General features: G+C 42.1%; 3 protein-coding genes across 3 annotated transcripts; 2 read left to right on the top strand and 1 right to left on the bottom strand.

The window, feature by feature from the left end:
- Positions 1–679: 679 nt before the first annotated feature.
- K441DRAFT_690750 (methionyl-tRNA synthetase) lies at positions 680–2,762 on the top strand (the record flags this gene model as incomplete). Its single annotated transcript, XM_067652410.1, has 4 exons — positions 680–865; positions 915–1,255; positions 1,307–1,820; positions 1,875–2,762. 4 exons carry the CDS (start codon positions 680–682, stop codon positions 2,760–2,762), a joined length of 1,929 nt encoding a protein of 642 aa, XP_067497649.1.
- A 5,647-nt stretch (positions 2,763–8,409) lies between these two features.
- On the bottom strand, positions 8,410–9,608 carry K441DRAFT_669570 (uncharacterized protein). Its single transcript, XM_067650165.1, has 2 exons — positions 9,380–9,608; positions 8,410–9,324 (listed from the first exon to the last, which is right to left on the bottom strand). The coding sequence occupies exon 2, from the start codon at positions 9,122–9,124 to the stop codon at positions 8,540–8,542; it is 585 nt and encodes a 194-aa protein (XP_067497648.1). The 5' UTR covers positions 9,125–9,324; positions 9,380–9,608; the 3' UTR covers positions 8,410–8,539.
- A 226-nt stretch (positions 9,609–9,834) lies between these two features.
- On the top strand, positions 9,835–11,410 carry K441DRAFT_669569 (uncharacterized protein). Its single transcript, XM_067650164.1, has one exon. The coding sequence runs from the start codon at positions 10,251–10,253 to the stop codon at positions 11,160–11,162; it is 912 nt and encodes a 303-aa protein (XP_067497647.1). The 5' UTR covers positions 9,835–10,250; the 3' UTR covers positions 11,163–11,410.
- Positions 11,411–11,719: the final 309 nt, after the last annotated feature.

Raw genomic sequence — 11,719 nt, 5'->3', positions numbered from 1 at the left:
TTCTTTAGCCCCTTAAAGATCTAGCGAGCGATAGAGCTTTAAGAGAAGCGTAAACAACTACAACACTAAGAGGAGGTACGCTGATAGGATAAGAAGATTCAGAAGCAACTTATAAAGGAAGAACGACAGCTTGCGATAGTGTAGAGGAAGCAGGCTAGAATATAAGCCAAGGTTTAACGAGAGAAGGAGGCAGCTAAAAAACGCCGCTAGAGAGAGAAGGCTGTAAACGCTCGCGTAGCAAATCTATAGCTTTAAAACGACCTTAAGCTGATAAGAAAAGGTAGACGGAATAAACAAGCTTCTAGGTAATCTCTTATTGTTATTTTAAAGGTTGTAATTGAGGAGATAGATGGAGTGGTTATATCTAGGGCTACTCACGCTTAATACTAAATTCAACAACTTCCTATGGTCGGAAAATCTTATACAATAGCTCATTCGAATGAGGAAACTTAGTAGATTACTACATCAAAAATATAGACGATTTTATTAACTCTATGTGATTCTACGGCCTCAAATCGAGGCTTGGCAATAGTTGATTTTGGTGTGCATTGAGTGGGACCGTGCACGGAGGGGGGAGGTACCCTATCTAAGCTTGCTAAGGTAATCATCGCGACCTTTATTCCAGCTCCAGCAACCTCGTCATGTACCAGCCAACTTCCAACGTTCAGCACGACTCGAAATGGCGAGCCTCACCATTCCAGTGCTGCCAGTACCGGGCGAACGCAACATACTTATCACATCGGCCTTGCCCTACTCTAACGCAACGCCACATCTTGGGAATCTAATTGGAAGTACGCTCTCCGGCGACACGGCTGCGCGCTTCTTCCGCGCTCGAGGCTTGCGTACACTGTACGTCTGTGGAACTGTTAGTGTACATTCGCATGGCCCGCTGTAATCTACTGACATCTAGATAGGATCAATATGGCACCGCAAGCGAAACAAAGGCCCTTGAAGAAGGTGTCGATCCTGCCACCCTGTGTGCGAAATACCACAAAATCCACAAGGACATCTACGACTGGTTCAGAATTGACTTTGACATATTCGGCCAAACCCCAACGCCCCAGCATACACAGATCGTTCAGGATATCTTTAGAAAGCTATGGGCCAACGGTTTCATCGAAGAGCGCGAGACTGTGCAACCGTACTGTCAAGTCCACTCTAGTTTCCTGGCTGATCGTTTTGTCGAGGGAGAATGCTCCCTGTGCCATGCTCCTGACGCACGCGGCGATCAATGTGATAGTTGCGGCCGACTAATGCATGAGCCCATTTTTCGGCATTAAAGTAGCGAGATGCTAACGTATCGCAGGGACCCATTCGAACCGGAATCAACCGATTCACCTGAAGCACCTGAAGATGGTCAGAATGCTGATGCCAAAGCGACAGGATGGTTGTTGAACCCGCGCTGCAAGCTCGACGGGGCGAAACCGGAGAAACGAAATACAAAGCACCTTTTCCTTCGTTTGGACAGTCTGGCCGACAAGATTGTTACCTGGTTTAACGACGCTAGTCGGGGCTGGACCGCAAATGCTGTAACAATAACGCAATCATGGATTAACAAAGGCTTACATCCAAGGGCCATCACACGCGACCTCCGATGGGGCGTGCCAATTCCTCATGTCGAAGGATTGAACTCCGAAGACTATGCTTCTAAGGTCTTTTACGTGTGGTTCGACGCCTGCATTGGTTACCCGAGTATTACCAAGAATTACACTGACGGAGACAATCTTGATGGGCGCAATTGGGAACAGTGGTGGAAGAACCCCAAGGAAGTGGAGTTGTACCACTTTCTCGGGAAAGACAATGTATCATTTCACAGCATTGTTGGTCACCATTCACTGCAACTTCGTCAATCTCTTGACTGAACCGTATTCTAGGTGTTTCCGGGATCTCAAATCGGCTCCGGTGACAATTGGACGCAAGTTCGGCACATTTCTGCAACAGAGTACCTCAGCTACGAAGGTGGCAAGTTCAGCAAGTCGAAAGGTGTCGGTGTCTTTGGTAATAGCGCCAGAGATACTGGCATCGATGCGGATATCTGGCGATATTACCTTCTGTCCAGACGCCCGGAAAGCGGCACCGATACTGAGTTCAAGTGGGAGGAGTTTATCAGCGTCAACAACAACGATTTACTCAAAAACATTGGCAACTTGGTGAATCGAGTAATCAAGTTCTGTCACGCAAAGATGGAGGGTGTTGTACCTCACTACACGGTTTCGGAAGATCACCAGTCAAATGTCAATATCCTACTTACAACCTATATCACCCACCTCGAAAATATGAGGCTGCGTCTTGGATTGTCAACTATCCTCCAGATCTCAGCTCTTGGCAATAAGTTCTTACAGGACAATAAACTCGACAACCGTCTCTTTGCCGAGAATCCCGAACTTTGCGTCAACGTTGTCGGTACAGCCCTGAACCATATACATCTACTTGCGAATCTTCTTTCTCCGTTTATGCCTAAAACCACCGAATCCATCTTCGAGCAGCTGGGAGTTGAGTCTGTACCGAAAATTCCTGATACCTGGGCTGCAGATACGTTGGCAGAAGGCCACGCGTTGGGCGAACCGCGGCCGCTATTCTTGATGATTCCAGCGGCAAAGCTAGAGGAGTGGCAAGAGGCATACGGCGGAGGCGCTGCAAGGGAGCAGAAGCGGCTCGAAGCCGAGAAGGCTGCTGCAAAGAAAGCTGCTAAGAAGGAAAAAAGAGAAAGGAACCAACAGATAAAGGAGACTTCGACACTAAAGAGGCGAGTAAATAGCTGACCGTTGTAGTGCAGAAATAAATACCTTGCATTGGTCCTTTTTATCGTGATATCTAAGAGGAAAGTGTAAACGAGCTTGGAGTCCTGAATACAGGCCACCGGTGTCAAGAATTGGGCCACTGAGTAGGGGGTTGTTCCGAATCTGGGACAGCTTGCTGTCCCAGATTCGGGCCAGTCTTGGCATGCTCAGGCTTGCTCAGGGCTGCCACGACATGCTCAGGATTGCACCGCCACAAGCTCAGGTCCGCTTAGTCATTACTCTGTTTTAAACCCTGTATGCTCAGGTTCAAAAGCAGAAATAGAATTTGGTGAGATCAGTTTTCCCCTAAAAGTACCTCGCTTATTGCATACGGCGGTTGTTTATCTATTCCGGTGTGGTGGCGAGGGGTGGTTGGTTACACGAGGGGGCTTGGACTTGTGGCCACGCTTATGGGGCTGTTCAGTGGGAACTTCTTCAAGTATGTTTAAGTGGGCTTCGGGTCGTTGCAAAGTTCATAGGGGTCTTTATATGGGAACTTTTTTAATGTTTCTAGATCTGGCCTTATGTATTTCTTTTATTTCAAGTTTTAGTAAAGAATTTAATCATTCTCGCATAAGAATTCTATTGTCCGCGATTACGCCCCCGGCTATATCATCTCTACCCGGATCCCACTATTACCCTATATCCGCGGCAGGTCTTAATAGCCAGCTGGAGCTCCTCTTTTTTAGTACTTAACGATTGCAATACGCAGAGCTAGCTCTAAGCTTAAATATATATATACACCTTAAAAGCATAAGAAAAAGTAGATTTCTATAAGCCTAAGCCTTTTACCAGCTCAAAGCCGCTTACAAAGCTAATCTAGGGAGCACTATATCTTTTCTTGCATTAGGTTTACCCTTAAGCCTTAACAGGTACCATTGGAGCTCGTTTTAGCGGCCTGCTCTCTATCGGCTGCCCTATTTAGAATCTAGCGCGTTAATAGATGGATTACCCCCTAACCTAACTGTAAGCTTTACAGTGTGTAGGTATTGAACAAGCGACTTAATTGTAAATCTATGGAAATCAAGTGATATAAATACATGAAGGTAGACCCCTAACTCCGAAGCCTATAAGTCATTTCAACTATATCCGAGACATACGAGGGTAGTGCTGACGCTAGTGAAACAGGGCAATATGCAGGGTCCGGTAGCCGGTTACACTAACAGTCTACTCGTGCCATAAAACCGTTATAATCTTTACCGCGCGGCATATACAATATACAGGCGGCTAGTTAGGCTGGAGCTCGAGCTTAAGCTTAGACTTAGGCCTTTACTATAGCTACAGCAGCGGCATTAAAGCGGTAGGGGGATAAGGGGGGAAGGCGAAGGGGAAGCTATAGCACTACGAGTTATACAAGAAGGCCGCCTTACGGCCCCTGGTACTACTTTTGATTGGGCGTATATTATACTACACTAACCGCTTAATATAAGGGGTATATAGCGCGTAGGGCAGGCACTCTATAGCTCTATAGAATTAACAAAACGGGATATTTCTCCTTTTATTAAGCTTAATCGTTTAGAGTTTAAAGATTTAAAATAAGTAAATATAGGGTTAATAGGTATTAATAAGATACTTTATAAAAACTTTTACCGCACATACAACCTTACCAAAAGGTGGCGCTGCACTTCAAAACTTACTCATACCCATCTTTCAATCAAAAACAATCGATTCTCCCACTTTCATGACCTAATTCCTATTGCCTAGCGAGCTGGAGGTGGATTTATCTACCCTTTTACCCCCTTTCCCTAACAGAAAATTCTTCTTAGAGTAGTCCTAGCTTATAAGCGAAAATAGGCAAGATAGGGATAGGAATACTAAAACTAACAAATAGACTTTTCCTAGGTTTTTTTTCTAATAAAGCAAAAGCCTAATAAAATAGGGGGTGTAGGTACTTTTCTATATCTCTTTTAGTTAGATTTTCCTTAGTAAGAAAAGGATTGCCTTTTCCGGCTTTTCTGCTAGTAAAAGCCTAATAAGTTATTTTTTCTAGTAGTTTTTTCTATATCTAACTAAGAAGAAAATAACTATTATAGTCTTTTAACTCGGTTTTTCTACTACCTTTTAGTCTAATTTCCCTAGAAACTCTTTAGTAGGGTTAGTAAGGAAAAAGGATAAAGAAGAATAGTAAAAACTAGGAAGGCTTTTTACCTAGTTTTTTACCTCTATAATAGGAGATAAGGGACCTAAGGAGGTTATTATCTACTAAAAAAACTAGGAATCCCCCCCCCTATAAGCTATAGGCTATAAAAATGCCAAAGGATCCTTAGGCTATAAAGCCTAAAAAGCCTCCTAGAGGTAAAAAAAAGCTATATAGATAAGCGATAATGAATCCTTATCTACTTCTTCTCTTCTATCTTCCCTTTACCTATCTAAAAAAGATCTAGAAAAAAAGAAGGGAAATAAAAGAAGCTATTTATAATCTCTTTCTTCTCTAAAAAAGAACTATTAAAGAAGAAAGACACTAATACTTAAGCCTATTAAGGCTAGTATACCTTCTCCCTCTCTCTCTCTAAAATACTACCTATAAAAGGCCTTAGAAAATCCAAACCAGGCCTATATAGGGCTAAAAAGAAGAAGAAGAAGAAAAAAAGGAGTAAGTTAGACTACTAGGGGACTACGTATAAAGTATCCTAGTAGGAGAAAACCCCTTTATAAAAGAAAAAGAAGGAAAGGAAAGAGATGTCCTAAAGGGACTAGTAGAAGAAGTAAGAGCTTTCTATAAGGAGGTAGTCTTAAAAACCTAAACCTATATAGAGAAGGTAAAGAAGAGCCTCTTTTCTTCTACTACTTCTTCCTTCCCCCCCTCCTTATTTCCCCCTACTAGTAAGGTAGCTAGTAGTACTACTAGTTCTACTAACCCTACCTTTACTAAAGGAAAAAAGAAATAGCTATAAGAAAGGAGATTAGTTCTAGTTATAAACCAAAAAGACTAGTCTCTAGATATCTTCTCTTTACGAAATTAAGTTAATTAACTAGTTATATCTAAGTTGTAAATAAAGAGGCTAGTAATAGCTACTATAGCTAAAACTAGAGAAAAGTAGAATATTCTTCTTATAACTATAGAAGAATATAATATAGTAGTAGATTCTTTAATTAACGTCTGATACAGATCCTATCTAGGCCTACGCAGACTACTCCGTACATAAGGGGAAAGTAATATTAATAGGAAAAACCCCTTGCTATTAGGGGGGAGGAAAAACCCTATAAGCCACCTTAGTAGGATAAAAAACCCCAAATTACTATGCCTATATGAGCAGCGGCCCTACGGGCCTATAGCTCGTCCTCCTCCTTAGATATTTCGAACTCCTTAGGAACTACTACTTCCCTCTCTAGCTTATCCAAAGCTAGGGTTCACTACGTCCTAGCTAGGCCTTGCCGATCAATTACTATGTGCTTATAGTTATGCCCCATATCTTAACCACCCCTATATACTATCTCTTATTAACCATTGCTATATACGCCATACCTCCCCCCCCCCTAAGGCCTATTAAAGGCGTAAGGGGGATTTATCCGTTCTACTATCCTAAAACTAAAAGATAAAAGCGGGATATGTATGTGTGTGTGTATTTAGGTATCTTTTATGCCTAGGCCCTAGTTACTAGGCCCTCTCTAAGGGCACCACTCCGTTAAGAGGAGACAAGGAAAACCATACGGGGTTATCCAGCTACCGCTTTTAGTAGTATTATAGTAGTACGGCGAGTGACCGCATACTCCGCGGGCGATCGCCCTAGGGGTTAGGAGGGGCCGTATATTTACTCATTCGTTCATTTATTCGCGTTTGCTTATTCGTTAATATAAGGTTATTAATACTTTCCACTGGGGGACGGGGGGTAATATCGAATACTGTGCATCTATATTAGATCGTACAGGTGCCCTAGATAGGAGAATATAGTAGTCGTCGTACTGTAGAGAGCTAATAGTAGTGGTTTTCAAGATCTCACCATCTAAAAATTTTTCACCACCGCCCTTAACGCCTATAACTACCACAGGTCTTGTCCACACGCTGTGCGACGTCTCTGCGTTGGCTTTAGATCTGAACTTCAAAGACCAGGTTTGTAGCCGTCACTACGTACAGGTGCAGAGTCCGATTTCGACGGCCTAAAAGAATATAATATAGAGTTCTTAGTTAAATATAAGGAAATCTAGTTTAACTACTTCTCTTCTAAAAGTAAATAAAAGCTAGAGCCCTAGGCTTAGGTAGTAGCCTATAGCGTCCCTATCTCTACTTTTCTAGAGCTTAAAGGCTCTAAGCTTTTAAAAGAAGAAATAGAGACCTTTAATCCTATTAAAATACAGGGACTACCTAGATAGATCTTATTTAGGGAAAAAAGATATAATCTATATACTAGGTTCGGCTTTATAGTTTTTACTATAGAAAATAAGAAGAAAATATAGGAAATCCTTAAGTAAAAGGAAATCCTAATAGTAGGGGTAGCTGCTAAGGTAGTAAAGTACCTAAAAGTCTCTCCTACTATATAGTATACAAGTTGCTAAAAATTTAGCCATATAGGAGATAGATGCTCTACTAGGGCCTATTGTTTTTATATAGCAGCATATTTATCTAAAGACTACTCCTATTCTATTTGTAATATAATAGGTAAACCTTATAAATATACTACCCCTCTTTACTATAATTATAAAGAAGAATACTTTACTAATAGTAAAGACTGCGAGTCTCTTAAAGCAGCTAAACTAGTATATTAATAAGTATAAGCTTAAAAGGTTCTATATAGGAAAAAAAAGAAATCTTTCTAGTTTTTAAAGCTAGAGGAGAAATCTCCTTTATATAATACAATATAGGAAAAAAAATAAGAAGTATAGCAAACTCTACTAGAAATAGGATTTAGGAGAAAAATAGATATTATCCTAGTATAAGAACCTAGTACCTAGAAAGACAGATAAAAAGGATCTTACTTCTCTATCCCGCATCCTATATTTAACCTTATCCTCCCTAGTAATCTAGCTATTCGCTTTAAAGTAGCTATCTATATAGGGAAAACTAGTTTTAGTATTCTATAATATAGAAATAGGGAGGATATCTATAAAGATATAGATATTATAGCGTTAGAAATCTATAGCCAGTTTAAAAGATTTCTATTATTTAATATTTATAATAAGAGATAACTAGATAAGAATTCCAGAACCTAAAGAAATAGTATAACTACTATCTCTAGGGCTATTCTAGAACTAGAAATAGACCTCCCTTTTATACTAATAGGAGACTATAACCTATACTATATATGGTGGAACGCGCTAGCTAGAAATCTAATTAGAGAGGCTAAAGAACTAGTAAACTGGCTAGATAAATATAACTACTAACTACTAAATTTAGATAAATAAGAAGGGACCTTCTATAGATCTAATATAAGGGAAAAGTTTATTATAGACCTAACCTTCTATTTAGGAAACTTTTAAGAAAATACCTATATATATATATATTAAACCCTATACAATAAGACTCTAAATTAAAGCTTTATAACCTCGGGTCAAGATTTTCGTTGGGGTACTAACGACCCGCATGTTATGTAGCCTGTTCTTCTAGGCGTGTTAAACTTCAAAGATCAGAGGGGTCAGACAAAATGCAAATCAGCTAGATAAAGAAATTTTTCAGCTTATAAAGATAACTGTCCTTTGATAAATAATGAGTTAACAAAAGGAATACTTAAACAATGCCGCCTGTCTGACAGTTCCACGGCAGACTCCACCCCACTGGTTCTCACGTCTCTTCCACAGATCCTGCAGACAGAAGTGAAACAACATCAAGCTAAGAATTGCCACAGATAGCGCACTACGATGACGGAAGCAGCTAGAAGCGCCAAATCATCGTAAGCCCAATGGACTGTTGAGCGGTCCTCAACCCGTCTCGTTGCTTCAATTTGAACATGACGGCCCTCGTAGACCTCCCCAACTCTATCCTCTCTTCCTCGTGCAGCCGCCTGCTCCATGCCCGAGAACCTCTCCAAAACGACACAAACCCACATAACTTCGTCTGTCACTAGAGTTTCGATATACTCTAAGACACTACGAATGAGGAAGACGAAACTGAGAGTAACTAGCGTAACGACAGCGATAATTTTGGTTGGTGTAGGCTGATCACACTTTCTAGATCCGTCGATTGAGTGCTGCAAGTGGCGCCGGCGGAAGTCTTTCATAGCGTGAGAGGTACGGCGTTGATTGATTGCTTCTAATGCAGCGGCTACTGCGGCTGGATCTCGGAGATTAAGGTTGGCCATAGGAACTAACGAGCTCAAGATTTTGATGGTTGTGTCAAATATTTGGAGGATGAACTTCGAAACTTTGATCGATGAAAGAGATTTAAATATATCTCTTTGAATAGAAAACATGGACTAAGTTGAAATCTAGCCTGACCTGCTTTGGCAGTACATGCGGGAGGGCAGTCGGTTACGCTGCTTATAACGCTACGCCCGATCTGGAACAGGGTCAGAACTGATAAGCGCAGGAGTCTTTGAGTGGCTTTGTATAATTCAATTTAGGGCGTGTTCGGTTGCAATCTGGAGCTTTTTCAATCTGACGTTGATCCGTGCTTTCACCGGCGTCAATTAGAAGATAATTAGTGGCGCTTAATCTAGTGGTCGTACTTAATCTGAAATAAAGCCGACTGTTCGGTTGATCGTTCTAATAAAAGGCCTTAGATGGGGTTTAGGATTAGCGACGTTTTCTGCCTGGTCGGATCTGAACGGTGACAATAAGAATTAATTAAGAGGACATCGTATAGGCCTGCAGCTGTAGTAGTAATCTGTCGTCGGTAAGGGTGGTGGCGGTTGGGGGTATGGTGGGTAAACGCATGAGCAGAGCTCTAGATTTGACTTGACGATTGATCTGGAGAAAAAAGCTCTAAATTGATCTGACGCTAAGAGCTTAAGTTTAACTACTATATACGGTAAAGCGTGCGAACTTGACGCGGTTGCCGATCTGAAGGAGCTCCAGATCAGAAAGTCGCCAGATTGACCGAACAGACACCTCCAGATCAGATTGAGGCTCCAGATCAACTCGGTTCTGAAGCCTCCAGATTCAATCTGGAGCTGCAACCGAACACGCCCTTAATTTTTTTCCCCACCCATTTCTCTTATCTTAAGAGGCCCTGAATAACCTCCTTCTATCTTAATCGCCGTCGCGAACGGGTAATGGAGGCCTCCAGCGGGACTTCACTTCAGAAACAATTTAACCGGGACCAGCTTCGCGAAGGTAGCTTGGCTGCTGCGCCTCACAATTCGATCCTTCGACGAAGTCGTTTACGTTGCTTGGTTTCGTGCAGCTACAGCCTGAACTTTAGATATCCTCACGAAATCTTCTCGGTCCTTTATACCTCATCTCGCTATCCTGTGAAGTGCTTCATCTAGCTTTCCTGATTCAATCGCCGTTGCGAAGAGCTAGTGGAGACTTCGCTGTCGTAGTCGTAACACTACCTCGTCTTCTACCTTCCCTGTCAATATCGGTCACCCTCCCATTATGGTTTATTGCGGTACAGACACCGAAAAGTCGCAGAAGAAGCTGCGGAAAGAACATAAACAAAGGCTTCCTCCGAAACCTGCACGCCGCCGCCGCAAGCTTTCTAACTCTCCAAAGGCCCGCTCACGTCTTCCGTTCTTTGGCAAATCTGGGCAAGTGACCAAACAAATAGACCAAACATGTCCTCTTTTCACACGTCTTCCACCAGAAATCCGAGCCATGATATTCGCAGAGGCCTTGGAGGGCCATTCGGTTTTCCATATCGTGTCTCTGGATCGACGCGTAGGCCACGTGCGTTGCTCTCTAGCGCATGGCACCGATATTGAACGACGATGCATCTACAACCTTCACAACTTCTTCCCGATCTTCTCGGACAAGGTTGGAGACATAAATCTGTCGAACATCAACTTGGGTCTGCTGCAGACGTGTCGACAAATGTATTGCGAAGCAATCAAACTTCTTTACTCTACGAATACTTTCGACTTCGCACACCCAGAAAATTTCACTTCATTTGCGCGTACTGTCCGGCCTCAACGTCTCGCTGCCATTACCTCTCTGCAGATTGGCTGGTTCACCGAGAATTTCCTGCCGTGCAAGGGCAGTCCAGGACGCAGTCTATCTTATTCTATGGACTTGGAACAGGATTGGGACCCGACGTGGGACATTATTGTGAACATGCAAGCCCTGAAGCGCTTGAATGTCTGCTTTTGCGGCCCCCAACTAGATGAATGGCAATATCAAAATATTTTGCTCGCGCCGATGGCGCGGCTTAGGGGCTTACGTGAATTCGGGCTGGTGGTTAGAAAGAAGACAGGCGCTCAGATGGATCAAAGTACGGTTGTGGAGCTATCACCATTTGGGATCCAGGTCAAGCAGTATGCGGTTACACCGCGTGTAGAGGGGGATCTTTGAGATCCTGCCCGGCATCTCCGTTGCCCGTTTACAGATATAGCAGTTTTTATTAAATCGTTCTATATTAGATAGAAGTCCTCACTAATAGTAATGGGGCGCTAGTAGTTAGTGGGTCTTATCTTAACTAGGGTATACTGTAGAGACTTAACAGTGGGCTTTACAGATTAGTTCTATCTATAGGTTATTAAACGTCTAAAACTATAAGCCGTTCTTAATATAAAAGTAGTTCTTCTATTTCCAAATTAGGGTTACCTTCTATAGCTTAGTCATGGAGGGCGTTTAAGGAGTTAGCCGTACGGTTCGCGGTTAGGATATAATTAATTAGCCCTATTAGTTTGTTTAAGACTTTACCCTCTATAGGTACTAAATTATTCTATTTAGAGTCTAGCTTCTTAAGGATTTGCGGGTTAAGCTATTTAAGGTAGAGGAGGGCGCGCATATAATATTAGGCTTTTAGCTTATTCTAGGGTCCTATATCTTATTCCCTTTAGGTTAATATATTAGCCTTAGAGTTTTACTTACTAGAATAATATCTAATTATAAAGAAGAATTAGAAG

Source organism: Cenococcum geophilum (genome assembly GCF_001692895.1).
Source record: "Cenococcum geophilum 1.58 unplaced genomic scaffold K441scaffold_73, whole genome shotgun sequence".
NCBI lineage: Eukaryota > Fungi > Ascomycota > Dothideomycetes > Gloniales > Gloniaceae > Cenococcum > Cenococcum geophilum.
The sequence above is the reverse complement of the archived record's forward strand: the minus strand, read 5'-3'. Positions and strand labels throughout refer to the sequence as shown.

Bases quoted from the DNA above. Each gene is read 5' to 3' on its own strand.
- K441DRAFT_669570 (XM_067650165.1), bottom strand. From the start codon at position 9,124: ATGTTTTCTATTCAAAGAGATATATTTAAATCTCTTTCATCGATCAAA.
- K441DRAFT_669569 (XM_067650164.1), top strand. From the start codon at position 10,251: ATGGTTTATTGCGGTACAGACACCGAAAAGTCGCAGAAGAAGCTGCGG.